The sequence below is a fragment of the Rutilus rutilus genome, assembly GCF_951802725.1.
Source record: "Rutilus rutilus genome assembly, chromosome: 2".
In the NCBI taxonomy this organism is placed as follows: Eukaryota; Metazoa; Chordata; class Actinopteri; order Cypriniformes; family Leuciscidae; genus Rutilus; species Rutilus rutilus.
The window spans coordinates 2612522-2631938 of record NC_140210.1 but is presented as its reverse complement, the minus strand read 5'-3'; the positions used below and the strand labels follow the sequence as shown (position 1 = coordinate 2631938).

Here is a 19417-nt window from a genome sequence, read left to right as displayed (position 1 = left end):
TAAAGTGGTTTTGCTAGTTTAGTTTAGTTTTTGAAAATGCTTAGTTTTAGTTTAGTTTTTATTAGTTTTAGTCTTTTTTGTAATTTGGGTTATTTGTCAGGGGCAAGATTCAGAAAGGTCATAAAAAGTATTGTGTAATAATAACTCAACAAAAACATCATACCATTTTAGAAATATGTATTCAACAATAACACCAGTACATAAAATGTACATAAGGGCACAAATATGTAAACAGTTTACTCAAGTGTGTAATTGACGTGTGCCAGGAAGAAACCTAAATAGCCAACAGACTAAAGAAGACATACATGAACAGCATGTATTCAATCCATTTTTGAGCCACACAAGACATTGCTGTCAGAGTGTCAGGGAGCTCAATCTGAGAAAAGAACATGGAAAATGAAAATAAACTCTAGTGTCAACATATTTAGATGAACCATCTCAAAATGAATAGGATACTCAATGAATTGGACTGCCCAGCATTAGATGCATGTGCTGCAGCTCTATGGCAAATCATTGCAGTTGAATAGCAATACAATACTGCATATACTTCATTAATTAATTAATAGACATCATTAATTAACAGTGAATATTTTGAACACCTTATATATTTATTGTATTAAAGTTTAAATGCAAAAGAAAAGGCATGAGAGTCGGGTGTTTTTGTCAATTTTAAGTTTTAATTTAAAATGTTTGCAATTTAATAGCCTACATGGTTAAATATTTCAACACTTGCTTGAGCAACTTAATATATAAATCTATTTAGAAGTAATGCATTGAACAATACGTTGCTTAAATTGTGTTAACGTGAATACGTCTATTAAAGAGTATAAAGAGAATCGCATATATAGAAACAACGCACAGTGATGAGGATGGTAAGAGAAGTAAAAAAAAAAGTCCTAAGCTCACTGTCACAGAATTGCATCAAAGAGTGGCATCTTGGGGTCACAAAGTCTCCAAAACAACCATCTGACGCTCTCTACATGCCAACAAGCTGTTTGGGAGGCATGCAAGGAAAAAGCCTTTTCTCACTAACACTCACAAACGTAAACGTCTGGAGTTTGCTAAGCGGCACTGGGACTTCAACTGGGATCGTGTGCTTTGGTAAGATGAGACTAAGATTGAGCTTTTTGGCAACAAACACTCTAAGTGGGTCTGGAGTATAACAAAAGATGAGTATGCCAAAAAGCACCTCATGCCCACCGTGAAGTATGGTGGAGGATCTGTGATGCTGTGGGCCTGTTTCTCTTCCAAAGGCCCTTGGAAACTTGTTAGGGTGCATGGAATTATGAACGCTTTGAACTACCAGGACATTTTAAATAAAAACCTGATGGCCTCTGCCAGAAAGCTGAAGATGGGTCGTCATTGGGTCTTTCAGCAGGATAATGATCCAAAACATGTGGCAAAATCTACACAAAAATGGAAAACAGCAGTCACAAACTCAAGGTCCTCCCATGGCCATCTCAGTCCCCAGACCTCAACCCAATCGAAAACCTGTAGGGCGAGCTAAAGAGGAGAGTGCATAAGAGAGGACCCAGGACACTGGATGATCTAGAAAGATTGTGCAAAGAATGGTTAAAGATCCCTATCTCTGTGTTCTCCAATCTTGTGAAATGTTATGGGAGGAGATTAAGTGCTGTCTTGTTGGCAAAAGGGGTTGTACAAAGTATTAACATCAGGGGTGCCAATAATTGCGGGACACATTATTGCAAGGGTTTTTTTTCTAAATGTGTGATTATTATTATTATTTTTTTTACCACCAAAGTAATGTACTTAAATAAAAGGTTGGATTTTTCTCTGTTTTTTGCATTTGGGTTCTATGTTGTTTAAGAATTTTTTTAAGTCCTTGACCACATCTTAAACAGGGGTGCCAATAATTGTGGAGGGCACTGTATATATATATATATATATATATATATATATATATATATATATATATATATATATATATATATATATATATATATATATATATATATATATATATATATATACATATATATACGAGACTTGCTTTTTGAATGTTGACTAACATACTCTCTCATATTGTAATTATTAGGTACAGAGGTGGTGGGTGCAGTGGGTGGTGAAGTTTCCTTTGGTCCAGATAAACCTCCTCCTGCTTCTGCCTCCAGCATCACATGGAAACACATTAAAGATGGTGAAACTGTTAAGGCGATTGAATGGGAAGACAAAGAAATTCAAATCCCGAATCCGAGATTCAAAGACATCACAACTCTTGATACGAAGACTGGAAATATCACGATTAAGGAACTAACAGTCGAACATAGTGGAGTTTATACCATTGACATCAGCGGAAAAGAGCAGGCACAAAGATTCACATTGACTGTAATGGGTGAGTGAATATTGATTATTGAAATACTTTAAAAGCCTAATTTTATTATCATATTATTATAAAGTTTTTTTTTTAATAGTATAAGAAGTGTTACTTTGTTCCATAGTTTTATTTTTTATTTGTTTAAAGGCTAGATAAAATTTAAATGTAACAACAATAATTATTATTATTATGCTGACAAAAATGAAAGTATGTGTGGCATTCTGTGATGTTTCTTGAAATACAATAGAAATAAGACATATGACTAGTAACATGGTGTAGCTATACTTGGAAATATCTTAGAGTACAATGAATCATGGTACAGTGATGATATCTGATTCTTATATCTCTGTACTTTGTGATGATAGTTTGTACTAAAAAAAACATGTCACGCTTTTTCCAAGGCTAGTGTTGTTGTTTTTAATCATATTTTGTTTTCTCTGTGGACTGAACATTCATTTACTTTTTCATTGTTTCTTTCACAGAGCCGGTCCCCCAACCTGTGATTACAATAGAGCCGAGTGATAACCCTGGTGTTGTGTATTTAAGATGCGAGTACAGTGAGAAAATCATCTGGAGGAATTCTACTGGACAAACACTGACGGGTTCGAAAATCAATCCAAAAGGAGAATCCATAACAGTTAAATACAATGGAAATCCAGCAGACTTCTACACCTGTACACTCTGGAATGAAGCAGGTAGTAAGACAAGTGAACGGTTCTATAAGAGAGATCTGTTTAAAGGTAAGACTCAACATAACTTACTATAGAGCAAAGTCCCTGAGATTCCCAATAATTTTTATGTTTAGCTGGTGCTGAGATGTTCCTTCTGTTCAGAAGTTGTATTTACATTCACAAGTGTTTGGACACACATCACACTTTTATTAGATAATAAAATATCAAAGTAAGTGTCATTTATTTTAAAGGACAACATATAGCAGTTCAACGGATCACAAAATTCACGGTTTTGATCATTTTACGGTTTTTGAGCCACGGACTGGATCATTTTTAGGATCAGCTAGAAAAAATTTATTTTGGGAGTGTGTGTGGGTGGGGGGGGGGGGGTAACTTTGCTCTTCATTCATTGCTTAAAGGGCACCTATTATGCAAAATTCACTTTTACATGGTCAGTCTTTCCCACAGATTAGAAAGCAGTTGGCGTGGTGTGGCGTGGGGTGACGGGTTAGGGTTTTATTACTGTAAAAGCATCATATTGTTATTATGATTTTTACTTAACTATATAGCTAGTAATTCTGTCAACTTTTCTTTTACTTATATTTGTGAAATAAAATGTATATAAATGTTAATATATGTAAGCCTAATTGAACTGTTATTACACAAACAAAATCTACCACACTATTATCATGTGTTTTGAACAGTACTGCAGTGTTCTTTGACATACCTTGAACTACAGTAAATACCATGATATGTGCTAATCATTCAGTACCAGGTATACTGAACAATTACTGTATTTTGGCAGTACTATGGTACACTGATGATATCAGATCATGAAACCATGGTGCTTTATAAGTACTTTCAAGAATACTGTGATACATGTCCAAAAACATGGAAGTACAATGTTTTTTTTGTTTTGTTTTTTAACGTTATGGTTCGTATTACAATTGTAATATATATGCAACATTCGCAATGAACGTAAACAAAATGGCAGCAGTAAATCTTGCTTATGAAAGACCAACTCTGCTGTTTATTTGCGGTTTCTGTTTTCGAACTTCCTCTATAATCTCTGTTCTTACAGTTTCACAGTTTATTTTTAAAAATGTAATTCTAGTTATTTAAATTGGGTTGAGTTTGTTTATAACCTTAATATAAAAAAAATATATATATTTTTTTGCCTTACGTTTTGAAAAACACATTTTGACAAACAAGTTTGTCATTTGGATTTCCATTGTTTTGATCTGCTTGGTTTTTATCCTCCTTTTCCTTTTTATACCACCTTTTATATGGTAAGAATATTGTGTTTTAATCTTTAAAACATTTGAAACATATATCTGTGCTTATCATTTGCTTAAAACTCAAAACAAACATTCAAACCACTGGGTAATTTACCATTATCTACCTGTTTTTCTTCCATAATATGACATTGTTCTGTGCAAAATCAGATATTCAGAAAGAAAACAAACGCAATACGCATATAGCCTACGCACTCATCACTCACGTGCATTAACAGGTGACATTTGACCATACAGAGGATCAGGGAGAAGTTGGATTATTTATTTTTTTAACTTTTTTAATTTATAATATATTATATTATTATTTAACATTAGCCAGTTGGCGAAGAGTTCTTCATTTTTGAACATTGTTTTGAACATTGTTCTTCAGTTACTTAAAAGCAAAGAAACATAGGCTGTTTATTTTTGCGGTTGAATCCCGTAGCGTTATATTCTCTACTGCATGCTTTATGCTTCTCTCTAATGCAGCCTTTCTCAAAGTGGGTGCCCCCTGACTGTGAAGCGCGTGTTGGCTGGCGCTGAGCCAGAGACAAGCGCGCTGAGAACTGTCTATCACAACTTTTCAGTGTTTTCAGCCACATAATGTTTATTTTAGGTTTCAGACATATAAGTACTAAAAAAACTACGGAGCCCGGGAAGTCACCTGTGGGAAAAAAAAAAAACAATCCGTGACGACGGTTTTGCAATCCGTCCGCTCAGTTTATAAACCGTACTCACAAATTCTCAAACTGTTCCCTCGGTTTAACAGATCGTGCCCACGGATTAATAAACCGTACCCACCAGTTTCTAATCCGCGCTCTCAGATTTGTGTACCGTGCCTTCAGTTTTTGCAATCTGTACCCACAAATTCATAAACCGTGCCCACGCTTTCGCAATCCGTTCCCACGGGTTTGTAAACTGTACTCACGGATTTGTGGCTCGCCCTCATTTTAGAAGGAATCTTATTGTATATTGTTTTATTGAATATTAAATGGAAAACATCAAATTGTCTTAACTGCGTCTGCAGGCTTAAAGTGATTCTCAATTGTAGAGGGTATGGGTGGAATATACGATTTAATATTCATGACGTGCATCAAAATCTTTTGTTTATTTGTGATAATCTTAGCACTTTATTATTATTTTCTAACCTGTATTATGACTGATATTTGACGAATTGCTTTGGTCATTATTTTGTACGTTTTGGACAAAAGCGTCTTCTAAATATGTAGCCTAAAATGTAATTAAATGTAAATTATTATTATTATTTGAGTTAATAACTATAAATGTGTTCACTTAAGACAGTAATATGTTTATCATAAAATAATTTATGAATGCTTTATTTTTAAGCAAAAATTATGCAAAAAATGTAGGCCTATTTTATCCAAAACTGTAAAAGGCTATAATAGCCTATAATAATAAAGCATTGATAAATTATTTGATGACAAACATATTACTGTATTACTAAGTGAACTCGTTTATAGTTCATTTATAACTCAAATAATAATAATATTAATTATTATTATTATTATTATTATTATTATTACATTTTAGGCTACATATTTAGAAGACGCTTTTGTCCAAAACGTACAAAAAAAATGAACAAAGCAATTCGTCAAATATCAGTCATAATACAGGTTAGAAAATAATAATAAAGTGCTAAGATTATCACAAATAAACAAAAGATTTTGATGCACGTCATGAATATTAAATCGTATATTCCACCCATACCCGCTACAGACGCAGTTAAGACAATTTGATGTTTTCCATTTAATATTCAATAAAACAATATACAATAAGATTCGTTAACAACATGTCTTCTAAAATGAGGGCGAGCCACAAATCCGTGAGTACAGTTTACAAACCCGTGGGAACGGATTGCGAAAGCGTGGGCACGGTTTATGAATTTGTGGGTACAGATTGCAAAAACTGAAGGCACGGTACACTGTAAAAAAAAATCCCGTAAAAAAACGGTAAATCTCTGGCAGCAAAGTTTCCAGACGGGTTCCGTTAAATTACAGCAAATAACCATTTCACAAAATTACAGGCAAAAACCGTAAAAATACAGAATTGACTTTACGGTCAAAATTAATTAAATTACAGTACTTTACTGTTGATAATGGCTTATTAAACCGTGGAAAAACTGATAAATTATGTCAAATTACATAAAAAGAACATTTAACTTTAAGGTTAAACTGTAAATTTAGGGTTTTATAAAGTTATTTTATAATAATGCTCTGTCTATCTACAGTAATTATCTTTTAATATATAGTTTTTCTGTGTAAAATAACTATGAAGTTATGTATAAAAATGTAATAAGTACATAAATTCAAATACAAAGTTTGCATATTTACAGTTTTATTTTTTGCAGATCCAGTTTCACAACTTTGACCAATCTCTAATTAAGTACTTAATAGTAAATGTACAGTCAATTTCTGTTAAATTAACTAAACGTACAACGGAATACCTGCACATTTACAGTATTACTCATTAAACAAACACTGAACATCAAGATACGTGAATGATAGGAAATACAAGCTTAGTATATAATTTAGAACATGTAAAAATATCCACATTAAAAGACAATTGCTGTATACCTTTATACTCTAATATAACTTATTTTAAACATTTACAATTACATTTTATCCAAAGTGACTTAAAATTAAGAGAACAATAGAAGCAACAAGAGCAGTGACAAGTCCCAGTTAGTGTAGTAGCACAGTGAAAAAATTTTTTTTTTTTTTTTTATTAAAACAAAAATGTAGCATTATTGGGTCAAGTGTTTATGAAAATATGGATCTTTAGCAGTTTCTTGAAAATGTGTTGAGTTGGGCAGGTCATCCCACCAGCAGGGAACAGTCCAGGGAAAGGTCAGTGAAAGTGATTTTGTGTCTCTTTGGGATGATAGCACCACAGGGCGCCGTTCACTTGCAGAACACAAGCTTCTGGAGACACACAGATCTGAAGCAGTGAGTTTAGGTCTTGCTGCAGCATCTGGATCAGTTGCAGAGGTTTGACGGATGCTGGAAGAGCTGCCAGGAGAGCATTACAATAGTCCAGTCTGGATAGAACAAGAGCTAAGACAAGGAGTTGTGTGGCTCCGATAGGAAGGGCCAAATCTTTCTGATGTTGTATAAGGCAAATCAGCAGGATCGCATGGTTTGGCTGAAACCATAAGCAGTTCTGCCTTGGCAAGGTTGAGTTGAAGGTGAAGGTCATTCATCCAGCAAGAATTTTCCATCAGGTAGGCTGAGATGCGAGCAGCAACCGTCAGATCCTCTGGCTGGAATGAAAGGTAGAGACATGTGTCATTAAGTGATAGGAAAAGTCATGTTTCTAAATGACAGAGCCTAGTTACACTAAAAAAAAAAAATAAAAAAAAATAGATGGGTGGAATCTAACACAATCGTGGTCTTACTGTAGTAAAACCAAACCTTGTGCAGCTCCAGTGGCCTCACAAGGATCAAATGAATATTCACATGGGAAAATACAGTATAAAACAAATACAATTTTCTGCCACTTTTAGTGCAATCATTATGGAATCAGAAGACTCGGCCATTATGATATTTTAAATTACTTCTTCCCATACCTTGTTTGCCATGATCATTCTGCTTTCCACTTGACCTGAAATCACAAAAAAAAAATTTTTAACAACTCAGTATTAAATTTACACATGTAAGAATATGTTCCACTGAGACAATGCAAAACCTCAACTGACTATGATCTGGAACCTGAGCAGGAAAGGCTAACAGTGAAGTTTTGAGACGAGACACCTAACGTTAGGGGTGTAACTGTCTGTTCATCTGGATCAATCCAATTTTCATAACCAATTATCAAAAGTATCCTATGAAAAAGGCTACTATGGTGACCCCAGGTCATCCAAAATGTAGATAAGTTAATTTCTTCATCAGAACACAAACATTCTATCAACTTTTATTTTATAAGCCTAATATATGCACATATATGAATTCTATAGCTATGTGTTAACAAGCAGATGCAGCCAGAATATGCAATTTATCATGCTGTGTTCATATTCTAGTCTCGTTTTCTTAACAGTCTTGATAGCCACGTTAACCCTTACGAAAATTAACTATGGTTTAACCACGAAGAAAAAAAGAAAAAAACAAACAAACATGGTAACGTTAGGCCTAAAGTTATTTCAAAATGTCCCGCCATTTAAGAGATTGATTTAACGTTACTGAAAAATAGCCTACTATCGCGTATTAAGGAAGATTTTATACACTATTAAACAGAATTTGATATGTATAACAAGTCTACGAAAGCTTGTTTTAGGTCTTTTGAGATGTGGGTTCAGCTGATCTTTCTTAAAACAGATGGAAAATGTAAAGACGCATGCTACATTTTCAGTGTTTTGCCCTCCAGCTCTCGCCAGTTATGACTGAACATAATTTAAGAATGCTAACGTTAGCTTGAAAACTGTAAACGTAACACAAATGTAATATAAAATATCGTTCACATGTTACTTAGTGAGACTCTTACCTCAGCCGGTGATCGGTTGGCATGATGTCCGCCGTGACGAACAAGGCTCACTGAAAAGGGCGTTATTTCCGAACAATTCAAACGGACTGACTGACAACAGCTCCTGCTCACGGCTGCTCTTGACTAATACGGTTGCTTTGAACCACTGTTGATCTCACAATCCACTTCACGAGAGTAGACTGAATTCAAATCTCCCGCTTGCCCAAACTCGACTGATCAGCTAACGTTAACCGTTGTGGGCGGGAGTAAACAGCGGAAAAGTAATGGCGGCGAATTTGAATCTGCGTCATCGCGCGCGCGCACTCACACACACAAAGCCCTGAATGTGCAGCAACGGAGATTTGGAAAAATATTCATAAAATATACACGAAATTATGGGAGAATAAGACAATGAAATAATTATCAAAATGAGTATAAAATTAAATGTGAAATAAAAAATAATTCAATAGGCTACAGGCCTACTGTACTGTAGCCTATGTAGGGTACTGTATGTACAAATACTATTATTTAACCTTTAAAAAGCTCACTTTAACCCCCACATGCTTAATAATCTTTAAGGAAAACATATTGAATAGATGCAGATCTCCGCAGTTATACCTTCTTTTCTTTGTTTTCTAATTTCACAGAAAAAATCTGTAAAATATTACTTATAATTTCTGTAAAATTACACATAACTCTGTAAAAATACAGACAAGTTCCTTTAAAAAAAAGTCAAATTGATGTAAAACCAAAATACAAGCAATTACCTGTAAATTTAACAGTGGACCTTTAAATTACAGCAAATGCCTTTTATTTTACAGATATTTGCTGTGTAATGACAAAACGGTAAAATTCTGTAAAAAAATACAGACAATTACCTGTAAAATTACACTTTTTTTTACAGTGTACACAAATCTGAGAGCGCGGATTAGAAACTCGTGGGTACGGTTTATTAATCCGTGGGCACGATCTGTTAAACCGAGGGAACAGTTTGAGAATTCGTGAGTACGGTTTATAAACTGAGCGGACGGATTGCAAAACCGTCGCCACGGATTGTTTTTGTTTTTTTTCACAGGTGACTTCCCGGGCTCCATAAAAAACAATACATTTAGAGTTTGTAAAATACACACTGATGTCAAAGGAAGAGGCAATAATAATCCTTTCCATTATAATTAGTTTTATTCATATCAGATACACATTGTGTAAGTAACTTTAAAGTTTACTCTATTCTTCTCCCAGTTCACCTGCCACTTACTTTTATGTATTTTGGGAGAAGTGGATGAATTCACGTCTTGTAAATCCAACAGATCCGATTCTCTGAACTGCGTCTGCGGCACAAACGATACTGGTTACTCACGTAACCTCGGTTCTCTCTAGTAGAGGGAACGAGTATTTGCGTAATCTAGCTTACGCTACGGGAAAAGTCATCTTTTTCTCGAGCGCGTGTAACACTGGTTACAAGTGCTCTTGCCATAACGGCTATACAACGAGAAACAAGTGATACACTAGTTCCCCTCCTTGATGGCTACACAATGAGAAACACTGATTACAAGTGCTCTTGCCATGACGGCTATACAACGAGAAACAAGTGATACTCAAGTTCTCTGCCTTGACGGCTGTGTGCACTAACTTGGGCACCTCCTAGTACCAGTCAATGGTGGAGGTATGGAGGAAAAAACTGTGGCAGAGGTGCTAGGTCCAGCAACGCTAGCCCCCTGCAGATCAGACGCCCCCTCCTGTCGCAATCTCTCGTTATCAGCTCGAAGTTGAGCCACAAGCTCTCTAAGTTCCTGTAATTCTCCCTCCATTATTATAAAATATATATATATATATATATATATATATATATATATATATATATATATTTTATACCCAACCCCAAGGAACGTCACCGAAGGGAGTCAAACCAGAAACTGCCGTCTCCAGAGCACACGCTGCTGCTTTATTCCTACAAAAGAGAGAGAAAAAAAAAAGAAAACACAAAAATACAGAACAAACTACTATACGGTCCCACGCCTCTGCCAAAAATCCTGTGGACCCTGTCGACTGCGCCACATGTAGCAAGTGGCGCTCGGGAGCGGCAGCTCTATTTTATATGACATTGGGCAGAACAACAATTTATACCCACGCTCAATTCAGTTTATTATTTCCGACTACGCCACTTGGGGAATTTCGCCCCAAGAATTTAATATAACCTCTAAGCTAAGGCACACACAGATCCTAACCACAGTTGGAGTCAGAGACATAGGTGATTGAAAACATATATATTTTATTAATTGTTAAAAGACAGTTCTTTTTTTTATAAAAGGTGTTGACCAGCAATCACTCTCTTCAATTTACTAAGTTCTAGAGTTGGCTGCAGAGGAACCTGGGCGTACCCAAGGGGCAGTCTCAAGATCTGAGATCAAGAGGTGATCTATGAAGAGTACTCTATTCAGTGCACACACACCAGCACAGCGCACACTCCACAACTCATGTCAGAGAAGACCACGACTATAGTGAGGACTCTACCACCTAATTGGTCACTCGTCTGCCCCCCGGGTGCCCAGGTCCTGCCAACAAACAAAAGAAAAAAGACATTAAAGAGCAGTGTTATGCAAAACAAAATAACAGCAAAATAATGAAAATTGTCATACAATCGCAGGGTGGAACCAACTCCTTGATCATCACCAATCAAAACCAAAAGTAACACAAAAAAAAAAAATCACATAAATTCAGCAATATAATTTAATCACAATAAATGGAAAAAAATATATAAATTCACTAATACGATAATTGGATTCAAAACAAAACACAAATTCAAAAGTACTCAGTCTTTGAAAGTAGTTAAAAAAAATAAACAACAAAAAGAAAACAACAAAAACTCAAAACATATCACGGAACAGAGTCACCGTTTGCTGGAAACAGTTCACTCAAGACAGTTCGATCGAGATGATTCACTCAAGACGACTCGCTCGTGACAGAGCAGCACGCACCAAAAACAGAACCAAAACAGAACCAAAACAGAACAGCAGCTGATGAGGCCCAGCGCGAACAAAGCCTTATGACGAAGCACAGAGCCGATAATGCTCATTCAGAATGTCGGCATCGTCCTTATCGCATGCCTAAAAGCAAAACAGAAGGTGTTACACTGAGAGTTCTTCTCCCTTGGCTTAAGCTCGAACAGTATACTCACAACAAAGCATGCTGTCCCAGAATCACTATCCCCAAGCTATGCGGTAGATGGAGCCGAAGGTCTCTGACAAGCTCGTTGGCATGAAGCGCCGATAGATCGTACACTAAGCATACTGTCACGGGGTGAAGAATCACTCGACAAGGCAGGCTTAGTGAAAAGGCCCCGGAGGGTGGATTTTATTTACAGTGCAAAAATAAAGGTGAAGGAAGACGGTGATCCGGTGAGTGATGGCTGGTGCTCCAAGTGCTCTGCAGTGTTCAATCCAAACCGAAAGTGGGTGTCCAAACGTGCTCCAAAAGTGGTGGGCTGTCGGTCACTCGCTGCTTTCTGAAGGGAACAGAGAGAAAGGTTAGTCCAGCAATTCGTTCAGCTCGAGACCAGAGTCTGACTGTCTGCTCAGCGCATGCTGCTTTTGTGGCTGTGGGCTGATGAGGTGCAGCTGTGACCGATCAGCCCGCTGTGAGGACGTGCAGGTGTTTTGTGTTTGTTACCAGGGCGACGCTGATTCCTTTGAGGACGCTCGTCACAATACAGATCAGTCAGATTACTCGCCTAGTCAAAGCAAACCATAAAACTTCATCTACAAACCACCGTCGCATACAAATACTTCTCTTACCTGTCTCAAATGTCCACATTCAACTCTCCAAACAAGCACATAGACCCGCCAACAGCACCGCCAGTGGATAAACAGCTTCTGCAAATTTTTACAAGCAGCACATTTTACGCTGACTCCAACAGAAAGCAGCAGGGCGCATGGATGACGTCACGACCCCGGATGACGCATACCAAGGAACTGGTAGCTCATGCTCTTATACACACCGGGCGCCTAGCCATTGGCCAAACACTAAACGATGACGTAGGAGGTAGGAGGGGTAATAACCCTTCCTGCCACATGTTGATGTCAAAGTTTGTGTTCATTCAGACTCAATGGCATTTAATTTTGCCAACATGCTTGACATTCCCTCATCTTTACAAGGAAAAAGACTATGCAAAGTAAGAGAAAATACAACCCAGATAAGGTTAACTTGGTACTGTATTAGGTAATACTGTAGATTCCATACTGTAGATTCCATTTTAACTTAATGAATTTAAACTCTGCTAAGTTTTCTTCAATACCTGTTTGAGTCTGCCCACGTCGACCTGTTTGAAGTGAACACTATCACTCGGGAATAAGGTCTCTAGTGCATCCCTAAACACTATCACTTGAGATCTCTAGTGTCTAGCCTGAGCAATAATCAAACAGACTCCAGACAATGCCTTTGAATGTGCTTTCATCATTAATTAATTCATGAAATAATGTTGGATCTTACAGTATTACCCATGATGCGGATTGTAGGATTTTAAGCAGCTTAAAATAGATGTTTTTTAATGATCCACTTGTCTGTTATTGATTTCATGTGGTCCATGTCTTACAGGTTCAGGTCCAGGTTTTGGTAAACTCTTTGCCTTTGATTTCTGGGTCATGGTAATCATCGGAGCCGGCGGAGGAGCCCTTCTGCTGCTGCTGATCTGTGTTTTAATCATCTGTGAGTGTCGAAGCTGTCGGCAACGTATGAAGCACCAACAAGGTTAGCAACGTCTCCATCGCCTCTAAATAAATCAATGAGCATTTGCGTTTTCAACAAAAGATCAAACTGAAGCTGTAGTTGTCTTTGTTGAGCTTGAAAAGTTCCCGGCACAATCATCAATGTTTTTCAATGCCAACTCTTAAATACAGTCATTTAAATAAAATTAAACATTTCTGAACATTCCAGGTTTCTTTGTCTTCAGAAACCGCATTGTGTGTGTGTGTGCTACACTATCTGTCTGTCCACTTAGCTAGGAGTTGGAATTCCAGTTGTCAGTGTGGAGAAAATTTCTCAATGTGAGAAAGAGAGAAAAAAAGAGAACATCATGTCGCAAACAATCAGGAGATGTGTGCCTCCCTGTTCACGGCCCATCACTGTTAATGATACATGAGTTCTGCTTTGAGTGTATGGGGAAAGAGCATGACAAGTGTGAGCACTGTGCGTTTTTCTCCATTAAAGTTTGCGAGTCGATCTGAGGAGCGAGAGACGGGTCTGTTCCGTTCTCTTGCTCTCTCTCCAGATCGGGATTTCCTTTTGCCTGATTCCGAAGCGCGGCCCGGGGCTTCTTCGGATCAGGCAGAGGACGCTGCATCGCTTGTTGCTGGTGCCGCCTCCGAGCATTCCTCCCATGATGATAAAGCGCAGGAGGAACTACTCGAGGTGGTGGCAAGGTTACAACCTTAGACTGTAAAAAATCTGGGACATGGGTGGAGCTGAGGTGCCTGGTTGCTGAAACCACACCCACCTAGCCTAGTTCAGGCTAAGGAGCTAATGCTATATGCCAATTCCAGTGATGTCATCGTCAGATGTTATCTGAGGCCAAGTTCCTTGGCATGTTTTCACACATGCTTCACAACCGGTCACACACAAAGGTGTTCCCAAAGCGCAATCAAGTAACCCGAGACATTTTCTAAGAATCCACACTTTCAAATATGAGTAGAATAGCTGATCATCAAATATATCATATTCACTGTCTACCGTATGTAGATTTAGCATTACTTGGTATTAATTTGAGAAAATATGCACGCAAACTTACCAGATTACTAAACACTCTGTTGATATTTTCCAGATAAAAAGGAGTTCAGGCTAGCAGAACTTACCCCAGGTCATACCAGTACAAACAACTCCTAATAGACCACTAGAGGGCAACCGGCGACCCCCATCCTGTAAGAAGACCCCATGCCCTGCAGCCCATCTCCGCAAACCCCGCCTCAAACCCAGACTCAACCCAAAGCCCAGATCCGTGCTCAACCCCACCACCTCAGAACGAGGACGATCCGCCTTGCTTACCTCGGCCGAGGAACATACAGCACCGAACCAAGAGGAATCAAGAGCCGTACCGACCAATGGAATGAGACTTAACGATAGTATATGGGACTTTCCTAGAATGGTTTTCATTGACTAAAATCCATATTTTGATGGTAGTTTAGTGTCATTAAAGGAGTCATAACCTGCAATTTTCACTTTTCCACGAGAATCAATGTATGTCATGATTGCATAATGATTATACACTGGCCGGGAAGCCGATATTTAAAAGTGAAGCGTTTGTTTACCTCAGGGTTTGTAAAATAGCCCACGTGCACGCGCACTAAAAAATGAGATTTTGATTTCTGCCCCGTCTTGACGTCAAGACGGGGCAGGATATACCATATATGGACACCGCAGCAGGAAGCCCGCCCTTCCCCTCTCCCCCACATATTCAGTCGCGAAAGATGGAGAAACGTAGTGCACACGTGAGTTGCTCTGTGGTTGACTGTCAGAATCAACATGTAAATGTGTTTTCTCTACCAAGAATGGACCTAGCTATCAGGGACCAGTGGATTAAATTCATTTTTGATGACGCGGTTCCTTCAACCCTTCCCACTGGCTTATCGTTAGGTGTGCTGTGCTAAACATTGTACGCCGGAATCCTTCACAAATTTGGGGCAATATCAGGCGAAGTTGTCATCGAAGCTCGGGAAAAGCGCCATTCCAACAAAATTGCCTGCAATTGAAACGGTAAGACTGTTTTTATTGCTCTACTGTGTGTTACAAACAGCAGCTAACTGCTAATGCGGCTATTGTATGCTATTGCGTCTGTCACTAGACAAATAAACGAAAGACTCGAGGTTAAGTAATTATTTATGTTCCCTGTAAACGATTTTTGACTGCATTATAATGATTTCTTAATTCAGAATATGATCAAGATTGCGTAGGTTGATGTGTTCGGGGAATTTGCCAGTTAATAGTAACATTTAAAGCCCCTTAAATGAACGAAATGACTCGAAAAAAGATTTGTTCATTTTGATGAACGATATCGAACAATGGACACTGGTGGCTGGTGTTGCCAGATTGGGTGTTTTTCCGGTACATATTATGGCCGGTTTACGGTGTGTTTAGGTGTGTTTTCGCCTGGAAGGCTTTATAGAAATCCGGCATCCTACTGAACGAAGTTAAACTGAGAGAGCGTGGCGTTCAGACACCAGAATGAATGAGTTCACAGTAACGTTCATCAGGCAGTAATGCGTTCAGTTGACGTTGGCCCAAAATATGAACGAGTTCATGAACTATCGTTCAATGAACGCGTTCAGGCACAACACTGGCGGGAGTATTAGCTTCGAGGTAAACATGGGGAATGGCTGCTAACATACTTTGCAAAAAACAAATGAGATCATCATGAACTCGGCTATTATTGATTGCCTAACGCTTATACACTGGCCGGGAAGCCGGTCGCGGCCAGGTCGGGTTCATTCACAAATGCACCATGATGTCATTTTGGAATGATATGCTAAAGCATTACCTGCGGTGTCAACCCCCCTCCTTCCTGCAACCAATCAACGTGCCCCTCATTTGCATTATTAAAATGACCGTCCACGACAGCCAAAATATCGCATCAGATCTCGCGAGACAATAATGCCTTCAGAAATAAGGGTCTGAGGAGCTCTGTGTTTATTTTTTTTCCACTTTTCTTTTTTAGAAGGGCCTGAAAGACTATAATACAGCAGTAGGTATACAAGGTAATACTAGGTTATGACTCCTTTAAAGAAAAAGTTTTATAAAAATGAACATTCGGTCAAATACTCACCCTCATGTTGTTCCAAACTATTAGCTATTATTACTAAACTATTATTTTCTTTTTTCATGATTTACAATACCACTAGTGGGCACATATCTTTCACTTTACTGATACCCATTTCCCTTTAAGACCATGCACTTCATACACCGCACATGCTTGGTCAGGATAAGCATCTAAACTTTAAAGCTGTGTGCGTTCAACAGAGTTTATTTCTCAATACAGAATTAAGTCCCAGCACTGCATTAAGCAGAAGGAGATGGAGCTGGAGAAAGTGTGCCTCATTGCATCACTTCTTCGAGAATCAGAGACTGAAAATGCAACAGCTGTTCCCACAAACCAGAAGTGAACTTGACCCAGGGCAGATAGAGACTGATATACTCTGTTCACAGAAGGTAGAGTTTGCTCACCACATACCGCATAGTCAGGTGGTCAACCTTTCTGCCTAGACCATATATGTCTCAGGATTCCACAGGGACCAGCTATGCCCAGCCACCTACTTTTGCAGGCCCAGTCCAGTCTCAACCTCATCCTTCAACAGGTCAGTTACATCAACCTGTTAGGCAACTGCAGTTTGACCCACAACTATTTTCAGTGCCTAGTATTCCATATTTTTTCATTAACTTTCTTAGACATTGTGTGGTTTTAAGCATTGTTTCTCTTCTGGAATTTATGTATGTTTGTACACGTGACGTAAGCAAGACACACACAGTAAGACAAATGGTTATGGACCTTTAACTCTGTAGGTATGGAAGATAATTTAGCCAAGGGGGGTTAGAAGGGTCATTCTATTCTAAATCAGCTAGATGTAGCCATGCTGGGTGAGCGGAAAACTACAGAGAAAAGACCTTGAAGAAGGAGTATAAGAAGGGAATTTCCTGGGCCGGGAGTCAGGTCTTGCTCACGTCACGGGGTGGCTGCTGTGATTTTGTGACTAAGCCTCTTGCATGAGAATAAATATCTTTTAAAATACAATTTGATTCTTGGTGTCTCTTATGCAGTGATGATGTTTGTTTAATGATTGTTTTTGCCACAACAATTGGTGTCAGAAGTTGGGATTCCATGGCAGTTTCTTCTGGCCCTGAGTAAAGCGGATTGACGATTGATCATCCTGAAGCACTAGGCTTTAGTCTTACCTCACAGAATTGAGAGAGAAGAGCCAACTGCTATCGGGGCCGGGATGAACTCCACTGGAATCAGAAAGAACCCGGTGGCAATAGAAGCTTCTTTGATAAGAGACAGTCAAATTTATTTTTTGTGGTGGTGAAATTTTGGTATGTGAACCATAGTGGCTGAGACTATTTCTTTGGTGCGGGCATAGAAAGTTACCGGCGGTCCGGTAACTAACTCGTAAAAGTGGACAGAAGAGCCACACCTGATTAATTGGGTGAACCAGAATCAATCGAGCGCTGCAAAGTGCTCACGAAAAGATTTTCAGTAAGCCGTAATTACAGGGCACTGGAAAGTGCAGACCTGGCCGATTTTGGGTTAAAAAATCGCATCTGTCTGAGACGTCTGACAGATTAGTAAGACGCGTGTCGAAGAAAAATCCAGGGAAAGTAGAATCAGCCAGTATGGGGTCATCTCACAGTAAGCTCGATAATTTCAAATGAAAAAGAATTACGGACATAAATGTATGCTGGACATACAAAAGCTGATCAAATATCCATGATTATCCCAAAGAGGGAACACTGAGCAAAATAAGATTGAATGTGGTAAAAGGGTCAGTTGAAAAGAGCAGTGAAAAGAGACAGGGTTGTTGCGGCTGTGTTCGTCATGTGTGCAAAGAATGTGAGCAGACTGTGGGTTGTTGGATTGAGGAAGCAGACAAGAGAGAACGAAAGAAAATGCAGAATGAATTAGCAGCTAAAAGCAAAGAAGTGAAAGAGGATGTGTGTGAGAAAACGGCTCTACCAAAGCAGAATGCTACTAATGAAGTGTGTTTGTGTTTTCCACATGCAACCGAGATCATGTCAGCACCACCGGCATATAATCATCACTATCCTGTGGCGGAACTGAAAGCCCTGAAACTGGACCACGATCTCGACTTCTTTCCGATCAGAAGACCAAGACAACCACAAGTACAAAGACAACCACAAGACCAAGCACAACAGCGGAGGGGGGCAGAACCATCAGCGCCCTCTGGCACAGCCCGCGAAGAAGAAGAAGAGGAAGTTTTCGGGGATGCGTCTGAAATGGTTCCCGTCACCCCTGATCCGGAAAGAACGGAACCAAGCAAATGACATGTTCTAAATTTGAGCCGCAGTGGGCTTACGAATGGCAGATAAAAGATGTTGATTGGGCAGAAATGATTTTGACATTGGCTAAGGATCGAACAAAACCAGTCAACACAGAGTTTATGGTGCCTGATAGAATGCATTGCACGTCACATGTCCTAAATGAGAGCGACCCACAGGAATGAGGAAACTTGCCTCAGAAGAACTATTTCTGCCTCAGACATTGATATTTCTCTGACAGACATACCTTCAAAATTGTGGGCAAAACACAAGTACGATGTGGGTTTGATCAAGGGATGCGAACCGGTTGTAATCACCCCAAAATCTGATTACAGACCAAAATCTGATTATGTAATTTTTATCATCCGTTTTTTTTTTTTTTTTTTTTTTTTTTTTTATAATTCCTTTTTTACCATAACACTGCTATTAAATTTAATCTTTTAAAACATTTCAAATGTGTGTTGGTTTCTTTCATCTGTGCTTATCATTTGCTCAAAACCCAGAACAAGCATTCTAACCATTTATAACATAAATGTTCTGAGTATATCTATTGTTACATATGCAGATACTTTATTTTCAAGGAAGGACAAGATGAAAATATCTTACTGGCAACAAGCAGAGAGAAAAAT

At 38.5% G+C, this 19417-nt stretch overlaps 1 protein-coding gene across 4 annotated transcripts in view; it reads left to right on the top strand.

Annotated features, from left to right (window-relative positions):
• The window catches only part of LOC311285512 (CD48 antigen-like), a 236431-nt gene extending 217233 nt beyond the window's left edge, over positions 1-19198 (top strand). Inside the window, exons 2-6 of one of the 4 annotated variants that reach the window (XR_014626370.1) lie at positions 2057-2353; positions 2818-3075; positions 13347-13499; positions 14569-15497; positions 16777-19198. Coding sequence is in view for 2 of the 4 variants with exons in the window: in XM_084401179.1 (XP_084257305.1) it covers positions 2057-2353; positions 2818-3075; positions 13347-13499; positions 14569-14630 (770 nt within the window). In the remaining 2 variants the exon portion in view is untranslated. Of the gene's footprint in view, positions 1-2056; positions 2354-2817; positions 3076-13346; positions 13500-14568 lie in introns of all 4 variants that reach the window. The other 3 variants (XR_014626371.1, XM_084401179.1, XM_084401180.1) reach the window with 3 other exon arrangements.
• Positions 19199-19417: the final 219 nt, after the last annotated feature.